At 38.9% G+C, this 19,469-nt stretch overlaps 1 protein-coding gene across 3 annotated transcripts in view; it reads right to left on the reverse strand.

Annotated features, from left to right (window-relative positions):
* Positions 1-19,469, reverse strand: part of Agfg1 (ArfGAP with FG repeats 1) — a 60,225-nt gene that overhangs the window by 25,602 nt on the left and 15,154 nt on the right. For all 3 annotated transcript variants that reach the window (XM_052191937.1, XM_052191936.1, XM_052191935.1), the window contains exons 2-3: positions 14,273-14,366; positions 2,598-2,713 (exon numbers count right to left, since the gene is read on the reverse strand). In XM_052191937.1, coding sequence (XP_052047897.1) covers positions 2,598-2,713; positions 14,273-14,366 — 210 coding nt within the window. The remainder of the gene's footprint in view (positions 1-2,597; positions 2,714-14,272; positions 14,367-19,469) is intronic.

Below are 19,469 nucleotides of genomic sequence, written 5' to 3' on the forward strand. Positions count from 1 at the left end.
ATTCTTGGGTGCTGCTAATCCCGATCCCAGGATCAGACAGATAACAGTTTATGGCTATAATGATTCACCACACTTAAAGTAAGAATGTATATCTAAGTGAAAAGAACCATCTCAAGACAACACTATCCCTGCTGCACAAGCCACTCCCTACAACAAACATTCCTAGGGAGGCCGGGTGCTAGGCTGCTGCTCAGACCACATACAAACCCCGCCTCTGTGATAAGACAGACACATGCAGATTCCGGACCCACTGACACTTGTAGAAAGCTTGTGTTTGTTCTATATTTTTTTGAAAATGTACTAAAATTTAATCATCCATAAAAGCTGTAATTTAATCTAACAGTAAAACACAAGAAGCAATATTAGAGTTGGTTTAGTATATTGTATATTTTAGCTTTGAAAGCCATAGAAAGTTATCGCAGTTTTTCCCATAAAAGACCCATTTTTCCAAAGCATTATGCACAAACAATTCTAATTAGAATATAATGACAGATGATATTTTCATAATTTTTAAATATAAAATGAAGTCAATGACTCAAAATAGTTATCTGCTGCAATGAGTTTGAGAGATTTCATAATCTATATCATTACAGATATAAAGTATGATGGTTCAACATTTTAGTGCTTGACAGGGAGGAGTCATATAAAAACATCAATATGAAATCATTTGATTATAGTAATAAGACCTGCACTTAAAATGCATCCATGCTCTTCTGTATAATTGTATTAGTCAAGTATCTTATTTCACATGTTATAACTGCTATTGCAAAGGAGATTAGGAATGCTGTGCTTCGTAGGAAAGGCATGCAAGTAAGACAAACTATTACTTGAGATTTTCAGGGTTCCTGTTATAAATGCAGGAGAGGAACTGAGGATTTTACTCTCCTAGTGACACTCACATTCCCTGTCTCACATCCCTGCCCCCCTTTGCAGCTAGGGCTAATATCACTAAAACTCAAGCCATCTAACTACTAACAGCAAACTCACTTTCTGAATTGTTAAAAATTAGTCCTGCTGCATTAAGCAAACAGCTATGCTGGGGTCCCTTAAGGAGAACAGTTTTATTTTCTCTATAGGCTGGGAAATTTAGACAATTAAGAACAAAAGTGATAAAAGGGGGATAGCTTTTGTTATTAAAAATGTCATTTGTGTATGATATTTAACTATCACTCCAGGATCTGCAAATATTTTCTTCTGTCTTGAACTAAAATTTCATTGGTACATTTTCATCTATATGCCTAACTAATCTATCTAGTTCAATCTAGTGCACATGAAGAGAGTTCTAGATAACTCTTATTAAACTTCTTAGAAGTAGCCGGGCGGTGGTGGCGCACGCCTGTAATCCCAGCACTCTGGGAGGCAGAGGCAGGCAGATTTCTGAGTTCGAGGCCAGCCTGGTCTACAGAGTGAGTTCCAGGACAGCCAGGGCTACACAGAGAAACCCTGTCTCGAAAAAACCAAATCCAACCCCCACCCCCAAAAAAACCATAAAAACAAAAAAACAAAATAAGAAGTTTAAAAAAAAAAAAAACTTCTTAGAAGTAGTCAAACACAGACTACACAGAATGTGTAACTCGGAGAAAATGTGCTCACTATTCAAAGGGATCTTCCCCATAATCCATAGTAAACTCCTTCCACCCAATCCCACCTTTGACTACATTATTCCCTGGGTCAAAATACTATTTCCTCTGGGGAAACAAGATAACTTCCCAATTATCTGCTCCCTTTATCCTCAACTCTCTCACCATCTTAATCCCCTTTATCCTCAACTCTCTCACCATCTTAATCCCCTAAGCAGGAATACAGACTGTACAGTACTGCTATAAAAACCAAACAGATAAGCCGGGCAGGCGGGTGGTGCACGCCTATAATCCCAGTACTCTGGGAGGCAGAGGCAGTCAGATTTCTGAGTTCGAGGCCAGCATGGTCTACAGAGTGAGTTCCAGGACAGCCAGGGCTACAGAGAAACCCTGTCTCGAAAAAAACCAAATCAAAAAAAAAAAAAAAAACAAACAAAAACAAAAAACCATACTTAGTTCTTTCATAAAGCTAAAGCTGAGGGGCTGAGTGACTGCTCTATCAGTACAGCCCCCATGCTCTGCTGAAAGGTCATCTTGGCTTTAGTGTAGTATATAAGGAGTAAAATTGTTCCCTTCTCACTCAACCAGCAAGTTAATTTCTTGGGTGAAAAATAAGGGATATTTGGGGCACAGACCTCCAGCAGGACACAATTAAGTAGACAGACACAAGAGCTTTAACAATGCCTAAAAGATACTTCGTAATAAATAGTGAAGAAATAAGGAGTTTACAGAAAGAAGCATTACAAACTAAAAACATCTAAGGAAACAGAAAGGATTAGGAGACCACGAATTGTCCTTGGCATGAACCTTGACATCATTATGAAAGGCTGCTTGCTGCCAAGCACAGATGTGTGAAGATAAAACCAAGCAAAGGTCTCTGGAAACCAAATCTAGGGGGGCATGGCTGTATAACCAACCGTTAACACCGCAGTTCTGCCTGCCTGCCTGAATCAGTCAGTCAAGTTGTACCACATGCCCGATCTATGCGCTTTAACTAAAGACCAATTTTTCACTCACCATCTTTTCTTTTCATATTTCTCTTGTAGAAACTCTTTTACTTTTTGTGGATCCCTGAAGTCTGGAATTGCTGAAGATCTATCATCAAATAATCCTAGCCAAATCTGTTTGCAGACCTTTGAAAAGAATTGAGAAAAAAGGGTTAAAAAAAAAAAAATCAATGTCCTAATTTAATGAAATTTCAAGAGAAAATTCTGTTTCTTTGAGAAAGCCATTTACAATGCTGCTTGCAATCATAAACTAAGGAATTGAACTTACTGGCATGTGTGGCAAGACAGTGAAATCTTAGCAACAAGCTCATAGAGAAATCTAAAAGGAAACAAGTGGTGAACTGAGACTTGGGAGCACTGGGCTCTTTTGGTCTCAGCATGATCATGAGCTGTCAATCATCATGTCAAAGGATTCAAGTAACCTCTGGGAAAATCCTTCCTTTACTGATAAAACAAAAACTGGGCTAAGAGCAATGGAAGGCCCTTAGCAAGCTAACAACAGCCAAAGAGGACACAAAATACCAGAAGTGTAAGCAGTCTGTCGATAAAGCATAACACAAATACTAGCCTTATGAGTGTGTGAGACATTTAACTCTTTTTGAAGAATTAAGAGAAACAAAATTCAAACAAGATGCAAAAAGGAATTATAAAGGAGAAAGATACTTAAAAAAAGATAAGAACCCATAATCAAATGTTTAAAATTTGAAAATCCTTGAGCCTAGAGTACTAAGAAACAAGAATACAACTTTTAAGATTAAGTTGGGAGGCAGGGTATATAAACAGTCACTTCAACAAAGCAAGCTAACACCATATGCCGCTGAAACCTGGCAGCAGAAACGCAGGATACAGACCCATAGTCCCATAGTCTTACTATGAAATGACAGTTATTTACTTACTGACCATATCTCTTGATGCTGAGTATGGAGCAACTGAAACTCCAGAATGTAAATGGTACAACCCCTAAAGAAAATAGTTGGGTAGCTTCTTAAACACTAAATACTCCTACTCCATGACCAGGTCACTCTGGAACTATGTCCCCCAAAAGTATGAAAGCAGGTGTCTGCACACAGGATTGTACACAGCTGATCACAGTAGCTTTACTGGGGAGCCCAAATTGGAAAGAATGCAACCGACTGTATGTAGTGGTGATGGACGAACAAACTGCAGCACAGACCAAGAAAAGACTATGCAGCAAGTCAAAGGAGCAATGTGGCGATGCGTAAACTTTGTGGCAGTCAGTGTGAGTGAAAATGACACATAGGTTCATAGGGAAAGGCATTATTGCAGATGTGGCCTTGTTAGAGGAAGTGTGTCACAGGGGGGTAGCCTTTCAAGTTCCAGTCCTGCTGCTTTCCCATCCAGATGTAGAACTTTTAGCTCCTCTCCAGCACCATGTCTGCATGCATGCCACCATGCTTCCCACCACAACAATAACAAACTAAGCCTCTGAATCTGTAACCAGCCCCAATTACATGTTTTCCTTTATAAGAGTTGCTATGGTTATGGTGTCTCTTCACAACAATAGAAACCCGAAGACAAAACTTCTAGACAATTATGCTGACTGGGAAAAATGAAACCAAACATAAAATAGGCAACACAACCCACAGATAAAAATACCCGTGGACAACTTAAGTTCAACCCCTGGAACCCACAGTGGAAGGAGAGAAGATGCCGAAAAGTTGCCCTCTGACCTCCAGGTGTATACTGAGGGAAGGAGGCTGTGCATGTACACATATGCAATTTTATGAATATACTAATTTTATGAATATACCTCCATTCTTTGTACAATTGACAAGTGATATGACACACCTCTATGTAGTGCTCTTTCTACCAAACAAAAAAGTGTTTCTTAAATTTAGTCAGGCCAGGCAGTGGTAGCACACACCTTTAATACTAGAACTTGGGAGACAGAGGCAGGTGGATTTCTGAGTTCAAGGCCAGCCTGGTCTACAAAGTGAGTTCTAGTGCAGCCAGAACTACAAAGAAACCCTTTCTCGGAAAAACAAAAACAAACAAAAAAATTTAGTCAGAAAACTTGTCACTAAGCAAGACTCCTATCAAAGTCCAAACTTTCCCAACATTATCTCCCAGCCCAAAAAAAGAAAAAAAAGCCTCTTTGCTTCCTGGAGATCAATTTATCTGGCCCCTGAATAGTTGAGTTTTATTCCCATTATCATCTTAAAACTACCATCTATAAGCCTTTGCTAAGAGCAGTTTGTTTTCTGTCTGTTATGTTTTAGTAAAATTTAATGGAGTAGGGGGTCCTTTAAGTTAGAGAATGAAGAAAAAAGCCAACTAAAATTGCAGGTGGTTGATGTCTGCCAAGTGCAATAGGACAAAAGGTGAAGTAGAGTGGTTATAATACAGACCATGAACTTCACGCCAGGCAAAGAGAGGTGAAGACAAAGCAAATTAGAATGAAGGCCCTGCTAGTTGGCTAGTGTAGCTAAGTTTCACAGTGAAAAAACTGGGAAGAAAGGATCAGTGGGGAGATCTTGCCACAAAATACTTAAGTTGTAAACCCAACAGGTCATAGAGTGATTGATAATGCAACTGGGATGAAAGACCACTGGAAGACAAGGGATGGGGGATCAAAGGCTATGGGAAGAATCCTTGTGAACACTAGCTGGAATTTAGCAACAGCAGGAAAAGTGTAAGGAACTAAAATCTAAAATGAACAAGAAGACACGGAAAGTAATAGCATCTATTAACATGGGAACCTAGGGGTGTGGGCTAAAAACAGTAGTGAGGAATAATAATGACCCTTGGAAGCCATCATTTGTAAGGGCTCAATACATAGTAAGATTAGTTTTGATGATCTCTCCGGAGAAAGGGGGTAAATAATCATCCTAATTATAGCATAACGTGGTTGTGGTGCTTGAAAGCCTAAACTAGCTCAGCCCACTCTTGCTACAAAGCTGTAAGATATGTCATATCTTCTTATGTAAAAATATTAGGAAGTTAATGAAAGGGATATTAGGCAGGCTCAATGCATTAACACACCTGATACTGAGATACAAACTGTATTACTGTAATATGAACTAATATAGCATTGGTATATTGTTAATTTTTTGTGCTGTTTTATTTTGAGAAATCTGCAGTGGTGGGTGGTTGGACAACAATGGCTGAGGAAGGAACGAAGGAAATGAGGTCCACCTTTAACCCTGCTGCAGACAAAATCAAAGGGGTCTTGAAAAATCACCCTCTATGCCGGGCAGTGGTAGCGCACGCCTGTAATCCCAGCACTTGGGAGGCAGAGGCACACAGATTTCTGAGGCCAGCCTGGTCTACTGAGTGAGTTCCAGGACAGCCAGGGCTACATACACAGAGAAACCCTGTCTTGAAAAACCAAAAAACCAAAATGAACTCACAAAGTACATTACATACTTCTACAGAAAAAGATTATAAGCGGCCATGTTAGACTCACTGAGCATGTGCCTGACGCAGTACTAACCCTTATGATGCGTTTAAGTTGAGCCATAAATGTTCAATGAACAAAATGACTCAAAACCCATCTTAGGAAAAAATTAAATATAAAATTAAAGAACAAATGAGCCAAGGAATCAATTCATAAAGCTGTGAGTTATCCTTTCCTCACTATAGCGCTAAGTGATCTTAGAATTGGCATCATGATCGCCAATAACAGAATGTAAAGTGTTTTTAATGTACACTTTTACCATTCAAGAATTTGTTGGCAAATGGATAGTTAATGTGGAAAACTGGAAGTTAGCCAAGCGACTATTGCAAAGCACAGCCTGGCTGTAAGGAAATCTCACATTGGAGCACAGTACCCCAGACTGTAATGGCAGCACCCACCAGCCACTGCAGTCAAACACTCAGTAAAACCTCAAAAGCTAGACAGCTTTAAGGGAGCTGTGAGCATCAAAGGATCCAATCATCTCAATCTAAAAGAGTCACTAGAAATCTAAAAGGGCTGGCCAACCCAACCACAGACCAAAAAACAAGGGGTTCCACACAGGCTTGTCAGGTGTAGCTGAGCGGTTGTGACAGCTGTTAAGACAAACACACACAGGAGCAAATTAGCAAGCCCAAAGAAGGAAAGCTGCATAGCATAACAAACCACTCGTGTTAAAAAGGGAAAATAAGAAACAGTTTAGATAAGCTTGAGAAAAGATCAGGTAAGACATGGATCACTTATTCCTGCTTTATAATCCTCACAAGGAAAGAATAGAAATGCTAACATACATATCCCCCTTTGTTGAGATAAACCTCTACTGTCCATAAAGCATGGAAAGTATAAACAACGTAGCATGATTCTGCTCACTTCTAGATGAGTAAGAAGAGCAGGAGGATGGAGTTGGAGCATCTTTTCCCAATAATCCATCTCTACACAGAACTTCTCAAATTTTCTTTTTGGTCTGTTGTCTCCTAAATACAGATAGAGTACTGACTCATGATGGTAAGACATAATAAAACATTTAATAATTAATATTTTCCATAAAATACAAAAAGAGAGAGCTAAATAAATTAAAATTTCAAGATAAGTACCTGATTTCTGCCTTTTTAAAAATAGGGGCAAAAAAGAAAATGAAACAGTAAAAAGTTATTAATTAAAGAATAAATGTTATAATGTTATTAGAAATGCTTTAAATAGTTACTACAAATGTACAAAAGTCTATTACCAAAAGTAATAGAAAGTCTTCTTACTTTCTACTTACTTACTTTCAGGGAAACACAGTCTTGCTATGTACATAGCCCAAGCTGGCCTCTAACTCCAATCCTCCTGTCTCAGTCTGGCATTACAGTATTACAGTATGGTACAGTACTATCATATCCAGCTGTTGCCAACCCTTATCCTGCTGAGGTGCTGGGAAATCAAACTTAGGGTCCTGTACATAGGTGTAATCTCTCTAACCCTGAGCTACATTCCAGCCCATTACCAACACACTATTCTGCCTATCCATCTCTCTACAGGATGCGGTAGCACATGGTTTTAACTCCAAGACTTGAAAGGCAGAGGTAAGTGAATCTTCTATGTTTGAACCCAGCCTAATCTACATAGTTCCAGGCCAGGTAGGACTAAACAGCGAAACCCTGTCTCAAAATAAAACAAAAACAAAAAACAAGGTAGAGAGAATCTATAATAAGAAAAATATTTCAAATACATGTCATGGATCAAGTAATACAATAGCAAACACAATATAAACAGTTTTACATGCAGTAAGCTGTATTCACATGACAATGCTAGTATTTCTAGATCACCAGCTGATACATATTTCTCAGTGATAAGAGCATCTAAATGATATATAAACTGAACTATGCTTGCAGAGATAAAAACCAACCACCATTATCCATATGTCTCATACAAAAGAAATTAACAATTCTATATTTATTTATATACATTTTAAAACCATTTTATTCCATTTTTTAATGCTTTTTTTAAAAAAAGATTTGATCGTGTGTGTGTGTGTGTGTGTGTGTGTGTTTATATGAGTACACTGTAGATGTCTTCAGACACACCAGTAGAGGGCATCAGATCACATTACAAATGGTTGTGAACAACCACGTGGTTGTTGGGAATTGGACTCAGGACCTCTGGAAGAGCAGTCAGTGCTCTTAGATGCTGAGCCATCTCTCCAGCCTTATATTCCATCTTAACATTTTGCTTTTTCTAATGTGTTAATCAAGAATTAAAGCATATACAGCTGCGTGAAAATAGCCAGAAGCTTATCTGTGAGACCAGATACAGGTCTATAACCCTGCCTCACAAAACCATGTGAGATAATAGGAGACTTAGGACCAACCACATCTAGCTTAAAGCACAGAATTCCCTGCCTTATAATGACATCCTTGAAGAAGCATTGAAGTTCTTGTCCTGACCAATCATACCCAACAAGCCCTGACCCCTAGGTAACTCTTCAAAGGTATCTGGTGGTATTACTCCTCCAACAAGTCCTCCCAGCCTATCCAATCCAAGGGGAAATGATACAACAAACCCCAGATACACACCCTAGGATGCACTGCTAACTGTGTTATAGTTTTTTAGGTAAAGATTTCATGATGCATGAACCTCCTGTCTAGTGTATTATTCCTTTGTTCCACCTTCCCTGAAGCATCTGTAGAATGAAGTGCTTCTCCCTTTGTTCCAGCTAAAATATGTATGCTGACCTAGAACATTTCGTTCCCAACTTAGTTAGACAGAATAAATTCAATGATCTAAATTCTAAATATATATCAACCACAGGTCAGCAAAAGCCACATCTACTTGCTTACACCTAGGGTCTGACTAGTTTAGACAATAATATATGTATTGATCAGTTCCAGCAAAGATCTTAAGATGTTTACATTTCATGCTTCATAGGAAACATCTGCGTAAACATGGACTAACAATGACATTCCCCAAGCATTCAAGACTAATATTTAAAAAGAAGAACTGAAGCCTATTTTAGAAGAAGGCATTGAAAAGTACACAGGAAATGATGCTATAAAAGGAAGGAAGTCTTCCAGTGGAGGCAACAGCCATTACTGCATAGCGCTGTCCAGGGGAAACAGCAGTTTAAAATGACATCCTCTCACAGTAATGCCTGCTTGCCTTAAGTGAAACATTTCTACAAAATTCTCTGTATACTAAATTCTATTCAAGGCACAACATGTTCCTTTGTTATAATTATTGTCTAAACTTAGAAATTAATCAGAAAGTATCTTTCCACATAAAAGGGTCAGCGTGCATTAATAAAATATATCAGTTTTTAAGATACTGTTATTTAAGCCTTGGGCAATAAATAATACAGAATTAGCAATATATTCCAAAGGAAAATGAAACTCAAGAGAGAAAAATGGTTTGCTTACAGTCACAAGGTTCATAAATCACTCGTAATAAAATGAAAACTGATTTTTTTTTTCCTAGCCCCATAGTGAAACCTTCAACTACTCGTTTTTTCAAATAGGATTCTGGTTATAAAAACACAGATAAAGTAGGCAGCCACGGAAGATACAAAATCACAATCCCTGAACAAAAAAGACTGGACCAGGAGAATCATGTGGTTTTTGAGGGCAGCGTGGGCTAAACAGGAATCAGAGTTAAGTTTGGGCTGTATAGGGAGACTGTCTCAAAAACACCAATGAAAGGAAAAAAGGGAGTGTAGGGACAAGACCCCACTCTGGTCGCCTTTAGTGCTTATACGCTGTTTCTATCTTTTTTTATAAGCCAGGCAGTAACCACAAACATCTTTAGTCTCAGCACATGGGAGGCAGAGGGAGAGGCAGAAGCAGGTCGTGCCTGTCAGTTTGAGACCAGACTCATCTACAAGGCAAGCTCCAGGCCAGCCAGGGCTACACAGAGAAACCCTGACTCAAGGAAAAGAAGAGAATGATACACTCTAAGCTAACCTTGCCACCTCCCTAAAATATATTTCTTCAAAAAGTCTGTCATATGTGACAAAGATGAACCTCGAGAACAAATAGCTAAACTAATTTGCCTAAGAGAGACAAAAATGTTATGATCTCACTTGTATGTGACACCTGAAATAGAATGGTGGCTGTCGGGGCTGAGGAGGAACCAGAAAGACTGACTAAAGCAATATGCTGAGGAACACTGTGCCTGCCTAGGGTTAGCAAAAGTATACTGCACACTAAAAGATGTATCAGCGTTTGTCTCATGTAAGTATACTTACCACAATTAAAGATATAATCTTCAAGCTTAGCATTGGGATAAGTTTTGCTCATCACAGTAACACTAGCACCCAAGAACAGGAGGTGATAAACAGGTGATAAATCAGTTTCAAAAACGAAGAATAGAAGGGGCTGGACATAGCTCAGTTGGTAGTGTCTAGCAAACAAGAAGCCCTGGGTTCCATCCTTACTAACACACACACACAGACACACAGACACACAGACACACACACACACACACACACGAAGGAAGGTGACAAATCAAACACACCTAACAGAAAAAAATGTATTTTATCTTGAAGACTTTTTCTCAAAACCAATTAATATATCCTCAAACTAGCAGAAAGCTCATCAAACACCAGAAGCAGTGAAAGGTACTACATCTACACAGACTGCATACCTACAGAACTTCAGCAGTGAGGGAGATTTACTTCTAGAAAAAAAACTGTACAATTATTACATTCTCTTTTCTATGTAATTATCTAGTCCACCATTCACTGGCCCCTTTTCTACTACTTTGAGAACAAAAAGCTAACCCAACAGTGAAATCCCTTTAATTAAAAAGTCATGATTTACATGCAATGTCACGTGAAGGAAATGTTGGAAATTCTGTGTGTGTGTGTGTGTGTGTGTGTGTGTGTGTGTGTATGCTGGATGTCTTCCTCAACTTTTCTGACCCCGATCTCTCACTGAACCTGGAGCTCACTGACTGGCTTCATGGCTGGACACAAAGCTCCAGAGCTCTCTTGTCCTTGGCTCCCAGGGTTAGAGCCACAGGCCCATGCTGCTAAGCCAGGCATTTTAATGTAGATTCTGGGGATCTGAATGTAGGGCCTCATGCTCAGGCAGACATCAGACAGAAACTGGAAGTCACTTTGGAACACAAAGGCAACATCCCAAGACACTTTCAGATTAAAGCAGATGAATCTAGCATGTAACACAGAGGGCTCTGTGGTAACAGCTTAGTCCCAACCATGCCATACTGGAAGGTGGTAGAACCTCTAAGAAGAGACTGGGGGTGGAGGAAGGGGGGGTGTTTAAAGTCATTACAAGTCCTTGAAGACAATTAAGACATCCCAGGCCAGCCCTGTTCCTTCCCACCCCGGTGAGACATATAGGCTGAAGTCTCTAAAACTCTAAACCAGAACAAACCTTCTAAGGCTGGGCATGGTGGCATATACCCATAGCCCAGCATTCAAAGGCTGATGCAGAAAGATCATAGCAATCTCTAGGCCAGACTGCGCTACAGAGATGCTATCTCAAAAATAAAAAAACAAAACAGATTTAAAAGTCAAAGTAAGCACGTACTCTTTATAGGTTACCTCAGGTAATTTATTATAGTGACAAAAAATTTGACCAAGCTACAGGGTGAAGTGGGTGAAGAGATTCTGTGAAACAATTTGTTGGTCAAAAACACAGCAAATAAATGCACTGTTTTGCTGTCACATAAATTCTAACCATCTGGCACGCCATGCCCTAGGACTTGAGAGGTATACTCCAGCTGCTTCTGGTCTGTGACACACACCGAATAGTCAACTCATTTATAAAGCATATCTAAAGAAACTAAAGAAATATTCTCTAAAACATATGACCTTGGTGCATATTTATAAATAACAGTATTGTTTGTGATAAATAGCTATCAACACAGCCCAATACATAGGCACTTCAATAACGACTATAACTATTAGTTTTATAATTTTCAATTTTGTTACCAATTCTTGACAAAGTTCAGAATGAATAGATAATCTCTCTAGATGGATATATGTGATAAACCAATACACTGAGGGTTTCAATTAATAGTTTTATGTTTCATGTCTTTTTGTCTTGAATCTTGGTAATCTTTCCCACTACCTTCTGGGTAGGAAGCATGGCCTTCTTTTGCAGTTAACATGTACATGACTGAAATATGTGTAATACAAGATCAAGGTGAATGTTCATATGGTTGTACAACAGATGGTTTCATTATATGAATGTCTGAGTGACTGTACACAGCACATGGCATGCAGGTCAGCTCTGTTCACTACAAGTTATCTATCATCCATGGTGCTTTCAAATTTAAATTACCAATGTTTTCCAATACTGACAACAATCTAACACACTTGCTGCATGGTGAACCTTTAAGATGGTGAAAGAGCAGGAGAATAAAAGATCTAAGAATGCTGCCAAAACCAATGTACTTTCTGATTTCCTAATTAAGAAGCACTCATCTCAACTGAGTGGCAGTGGTGGCGCACGCCTGTAATCCCAGCACTCTGGGAGGCAGAGGCAGGTGGATTTCTGACTTCGAGGCCAGCCTGGTCTACAGAGTGAGTTCCAGGACAGCCAAGGCTATACAGACAAACCCCGTCTCGAAAAAAACCAAATCCAAAAATCTAAAAAAACAAAAAATAAAAAAAGAAGCACTCATCTCCAGATATAAATCTATTCATAAATAAGATATATGACACTGCCATTTTAATCCTAAATATATGTGTTTAAGTATGACACCTTTTTTAAAGATGGGGGTGGGGGGTAAGGCAGATTTAAAAAAAAAAAAAAAGGCATCAGATCCCATGGAGTTATGAGTTGCCTGACTTGGGTTCTAGGAGCTGAAAAGCTCCAGTAAAGAATAGCATGTGCTCTTAAATAGTGAGCCATGGTATCCAGCTTTGTAGCTTCCTATATTGTACTCAAATCACCTACTAACCCAAAATATTTTATCACTGGCAAAACTGGGAAACTTTAAAGTATGCTCTATTCTTTAAATATGTATTTTAGAAAACTTCACAATTGTGAATTCATTCTTCACATTTTAGAAACAAAACTAGATGTCAATCATATTAGGCAAATAACTGTATTCCATTTTGGGTTTTGGTGATTTTCATGCAGCCCAGGCTGGCCCAGAACTTGCTATGTAACCAATGATAACCTTGAGTTTTGATCCTCTTGCCTCTGAGTGCTGGATTATTATACATGTCCAACAATGGTTGGTTAGGCAAGTTATGTTAATAATGATTCTGAAGCACTGGCAAAAAAAAAAAAAAGACTATAATAAACTTGTAAACACTTTCTAATAATTAAATAAGAGGTGACTAAAACCAATAAAATCTTAACATTCAGCCTCTTCTGTCACCTCTAAGGTCATCACAGATATGCAACCAAATAGTACACTTAAAGTCCCACTGCCTTCCTAAAAAGCAGGCTTTTCCTGTAAAATGAAAATGCTTCCTACCCATCAACTGAGCTGAGCTGAGCTGAGCTGAGCAAGATTAAAAAAGCATTCCCACCAGGCATAGTGGTACATGCCTTTGATGCCAGAGACAGAGGCAGGTGCATCTCTTGAGTTCGAAGTTAGACTGGTCTACACAGTAGTTCTAGGACAGCCAGGGATGGATGGATGGATGGATGGATGGATGGATGGATGGATGGATAGATAGATAGATAGATAGATAGATAGATAGATAGATAGATAGATAGATAGATAGATCGTGAAACCCTATCTCAAAACTTTCCCCCTAAAACAAAACAGAAAAAGCAATACCACACTCTCAATTTTACCCATTTTTAAAACAATAGATCACTACTTTTATTAGCAACTAAACTTAAATCTACAAATAAATAAGCAAACAGCATGGCTTCCTGGGAGCCTGTGAGAGGTCAGAGAAAACAGTTCTCCAAATCTTTTCCTAACTCCCTCTGCTAAGCACCTGCTGAGCATTAAGCATCATACAGACATGAGATGGCCTCAAGTGAGAGCTCGCCACAAGGCATGCTCACCAGCTGAGCGCCTTATTACAGAGCTGGCTCTTCTTCCTCCCCGAGATACAACACATCCACCAAATCTGCTTTCTACAGCAACACTGCTAAGTTTTAAATACCTATCTATGTTTCACTTCAGTACCACAGTAAATCATTTTAGGCATTAATCCCAAAGGCATTATCAAATAAGACTTTCTGAGATATCCAAATATGGAATACAAAATTAATATTGAGACAAGAAACTTACCATTTTAAGCAACGTATTAAATCACATTAAAATGATTGCAACATACTTGAAAATTGCAAAATACTTACTTCATTTCCATGTTTTTGCAGGAATTCAATTTCCTGTTGTGTAAATGTTGTCATGGAGATAGATTTCACCCTGTGAGGTGGATTTAACCCTCTCCTAAAAGATAAAATATTTTACAAATTTTACTACTCTGTATTTTTAAATTATTTTACTTATTCAAAAACTTACAAGTAACTTCATTCCATAAATAGAAGTATTAAATATTAAACTATTGCTTATCATACAGATACAATAAATGTAGTTAGAATCCAGAGTACTAGCATTCATTCTTCAAGATAAATCTGATCAACTACCCCAGAGGAACAAGCAGAACCTCTAACACACCAGTGTCTGGAAAAAGCATTATTACATGCATCTGTGTGGACACAAGCCTCACGGTTCCCTAAGAAAGAGCTAGTGATGTGCTCAGACATGCATAACAAAAGAACACTGTATGGAAAGTGACAAAGGAAATCTGAGGTGACTCATCAGTTTGAATAAAGTCCCATCTCCCAGTCTGTTGGAACATGGTCCAAGAAAAAAGGTGTGCAAGGAGATTTTCAAGACCTTGTGAGAAAACTCCAGTAAACAAACCAAGAGTCTTTTTTTATTTCCAAGACAGGATTTCTCTGTGTAGCCCTGGCTGTCCTGGAACTCACTCTGTAGATGAGGCTAGCTTGAACTCTAAAATCTACCTGCCTCTGCCTCCCAAGTGCTGGGATTAAAGGAATGCTTCACCACTACCCAGCTACCAAGAATCTTGGAACCTCTATTCCTCCAAAACATAGATTTGTTCTTGGAATGCGCTTGCACACCCCTCCCAGATGTAATAATAGGAATGCTTTACTTCAGATTACCCATAATCCTACCCATCATTATTCAGAATGTTTCCCAGCACAAGATGCTTTTATGATTGTACATAGCCTAGACTTCTGTGACCTTGCCTTTCAGACAGTACACAACTTGAACTCAAGTGAACTTTGCTCACATGAACTTGCTTAATCCTCAGAATGCCCTCAAAACATAATTGTTTGATGCCCAGAATGAAATTGGCTATTGTATGAAACTTTAGTTGATCTCACTTTTAGATTCTACTCTCCCAGATTCACTCCACCAACTAGAATACTAATAGCTATCAATTCAAATAAGGATTTATAAGAAAGACATTTGTTTAATCACCTCAATAAGCAGTAAATGTTCAAGACTAAACCTAGCCAGGTGTGCTTTAGTCTCAGGACTTGGAAGGCAGAGGCAGGCAGATCTCTTGTGAGTTCAAAGTCAGCCTGTCCAACAGGGTTCCAGGCCAGCCAGGGCTGTTACACAGAGAAAAGGCTCAAGAGATAGCTAGATCCAGAAATCTACACTTAAAATTAAAATTAAATGTACAGTTAATTCTACAATTAAGACTTAAATGGCTTGAAGAAACCCGAACAAAAATGTACTGAGAATCTTACACTAAAAGCACCAAGTGGCTTATCTATATACCAAATCAGGGCTAAACAATCCAAGCAATGCTCCATCAAATTTCTTAAAGACCTTATTTAGAGTCCAGTTTCCAAAATGTATTATATTTACGAAGCTTGTTATAAACATTAAATATGAGATTTAATAGCCGGGCGCTGGTAGCGCATGCCTTTACTCCCAGCACTCTGGGAGGAAGAGGCAGGCGGATTTCTGAGTTTGAGGCCAGCCAGGCCAACTACAGAGTGAGTTTCAGGACAGCCAGGGCTATACAGAGAAACCCTGTCTCGAAAAAACCAAAAAAATCCAAAAAACAGAAAAAAAAAATGAGATTTAACAATGACATATGTGATCCAAAAGTCATTCAAAGTCCAAAAACATTTCTGAGCAATTACTATGTATAATCTAGAAACTCATTTTTAAGCCTAAACATAAAGGAGAACTGTTCCTGAAGCAGCCATCTTCCCAACCTCTCTGCTTCGCCTTCTCCACCCTACTGTCAGTGATAACAGCATCTTACGGGATTCCAGTGAGAATGAAGGCCAGTCACATTTTAATCTCTTTCACTGTCTGGGCAGGAGAAGTTAACCTGGACTTTGTTGGTTTTACTTTGCTTCAACTTTAAACCAATGTACTAACTGTTTCCACCAGCTCCCTAAGAACAAAGTATGGAAATAAGCAGTGGACAGAGGACACACTAACACGAGCCACTGCAGTAACGGCTACAACTGGACAGCTTCCAGAACTGAACTGTACAACCACAATGTAACTTCCAAGGATCTTGCAGCTACCTGTTAACATTACTTCTCAACCTCTAACGGCAGAAAGTCATATGCACCAAAATCATGACACTTGTTTCCCAATTCATCTCTATTACAAGGTAAACTCACCACTAGGGGGTTATTAACTCATGACACACACCTACGCCCTAACCTTTACAGAATTCCCTCCCCAATGCCTACTTCCTCTCACTTGCTACTTTGCCTCTCCTTATTCCAGTAAAGCTTTGACTTTTCTATCTTCCTTGTGAACACTCTTAAAGAAAAAAAAAAAGAAATGTCTGGGCCAGCAAGATACAACTATGCATAAAGATGCTTGCTGCTAAGCCTGATAACCTGATCTACATGGTATATGTATTTGCAGCGGAGAACTAATTACTGAAAATTGTCCTCTCACCTCTCCATGTGCTACAAGCAGATGCACCCACCCACTATATACATAGTTTTTAAATAAAAATTAAAAAAAAAATCCATGTCCATCAAAGGACTATTGCAGCGGTCAGAATGAGGATGTGGGTCCACGCCTTTGTAAGCTGAGTTCCCAGTTGATGAACTATTTGGAAAGGATCAGAAGTTATGACCTTGTCATTGGAAATGGGCTTGAGGTCAATTCTGGTGTGGGTGTGTGTGTTTCTCTCTCTCTCTCTCTCTCTCTCTCTCTCTCTCTCTCTCTCTCTCTCTCTCTGCCAGCCAGGCTTGTGGACCAGGCTCTCAGCTACTTTTCCAGCACCCTGACTACATGGCCTACAGCCACGATCCCCACCATCATCCCCACCATGATAAACAACTCTCTCAAACTGTAAGCAAGCTCACAATTAAATGCATCTTTGGTAAGAATTATCTTGGTTCATGGTGTCTCTTACAGCATTAAAATGCTGACTAAGACAAATACCACATCATAAGACAAAAGCATTCATGTTATCAAAATAAAAGATGAACTTATAAAAACAACCACAATGAACTCAACTAATCTATGACATTATTTTTCCCATTTAGAGAGATGGAGGAGTTAAGATCTAAGTTCTTCCAATACACATAAAATAGTAAGACTCAATTTACTGAGGCCATATTAAGGTCAAGGAAATTCCACATGCATTCATGCTACTTTCTTTAACTTCTAGTCAGTTTATTCAGGAGGAGCTAAGGGTGGGATCAATTCATCAGTTTGTAACAATTAGTTTTTTATGCCATTGGGCCTGTCTAGGAAGCTATTCTAAAGAGATTATCTACAATGTAGCTAAATAATTAAGTATGAGACGGTCATTACACATTACTCACAATAGGAAAACAGTAGAAATACTTCAATTTCTTTAAAAAAAAAAAACATACACACACACAGAAAGCATGTGGCTAAAAGTAAAGCCACATTATAGTATACAAATTTATGATTGTGCTTTCCGACTAAAATTTACACAATATTTTCAGGATGCTATTTTAAAATAATCTTTGCAAAACACCAAAAGATTTCATGTTAAGAGTCCTTCAAGCTGGGCAGTGATGGCGCATGCCTTTAATCCCAGCACTTGGGAGACAGAGGCAGGTGGATTTCTGAGTTCAAGACCAGCCTGGTCTACAGAGTGAGTTCCAAGCAACCAAGGCTACACAGAAAAAAAAAAACAAAAACAAACAAACAAAAAAAAAGAGTCCTTCATACAAAAGATAGGATTAAACTTTCTTTCTGCACATTTTTTAACTTATGTGTGCTGTCAGCTCTCACCTTCTCCCTTGTTAGAGGCAGGCTAACTATTTCTGCTGTCTCTACTCCCATCTTGCCATAAAAATGACAGAATGGTAGACACAGTACCTCTGACTTTGGTGTAACAACTACTTATCCACTGAGCCATTAATGGCAATTATTTTTCCTATATTTAATTCTCTTCTTTCTCCAAGTTTTCCACAACAAAAATTCTATTTATGTAACTAAAAAAAGATTGCAAGAAATAATAGAAAATCTGTCTGACTAGAAGTGGTAGTAAAAACATTTGGACATTAATCCTGGCTTTGTGGATGTAACAACTAGGGCCACATAGAGAAGGAAAATAAGCAAAGAGAGAATAGGATTCCCACGGCCTTCTTTGCATTGTCCTGAAACCTGAAAATCTTTCTTCCCAAATACTGTGACACCCGCCTGCCTACCAGCACCAGCACTGAATATTCTTTTCATTAAATCAGTTTCTTACCCTAGGTGCTACTGACATCTGATCTGCACTTTACTGGGGGCGCTGTGTACTGAGCAGTGTCCCTGGCCTCACTAAAGGTAGTACTGCCCAATGAGTAAGAACAATCAAATTTATTCCCGATCATTAAAACCACTGGTCTAAATACAACAAATGTTATCAGGTTAAAGAGACTAAAACAATTCCTCTGACTCTCTATTCAGGTATAAACTTTACAGTGATTTTAATCTTCGCCAAACACTCTTTCACTCTGTATTCAATTAGGTTTCCATAACATTATATATAAAACAGAAAGTAAAATACCTAAATCTTTCTAAAACAGTAAACAATTAAACAAGTGTAAAGTGCATGAGTACAAGTACACACACACTTCAAAAGACCAAAACAAGGGGCCCAGGAGAAGGCTCGGCAGTTACTACTTACAGTACTTACTACAGTCCTCACGGAGGACCCAGGACCTATTGCCAACACCAACACAAAGACTCGCAACTGCCTGGAACTCAACTCCATGGGGAGTTGATAACTCTTTTCCAGTCTCCAAGGGCTCCTGCACACATGAACTCACACAGGCACATGTGCATACATTAAATGAACAAAAAAATCTTTAAAGGTTAAAGTGTGGCTGGCTGACAAGCTGGCTTGGCAGGAATGGCACTGGTGATCAGAGCTCGCCTCCCAGAATCCACATGGAGGGAACAGCTGACTCCCACCAGCTGTTCTCCGATTCCATATATGTGCTTGTACACACCCACACCTACACATGTACACAAAATAAATGTTAGCCGGAGGGTGGTGGCACACAC

The sequence above is a fragment of the Apodemus sylvaticus genome, chromosome 9, assembly GCF_947179515.1.
Source record: "Apodemus sylvaticus chromosome 9, mApoSyl1.1, whole genome shotgun sequence".
In the NCBI taxonomy this organism is placed as follows: Eukaryota; Metazoa; Chordata; class Mammalia; order Rodentia; family Muridae; genus Apodemus; species Apodemus sylvaticus.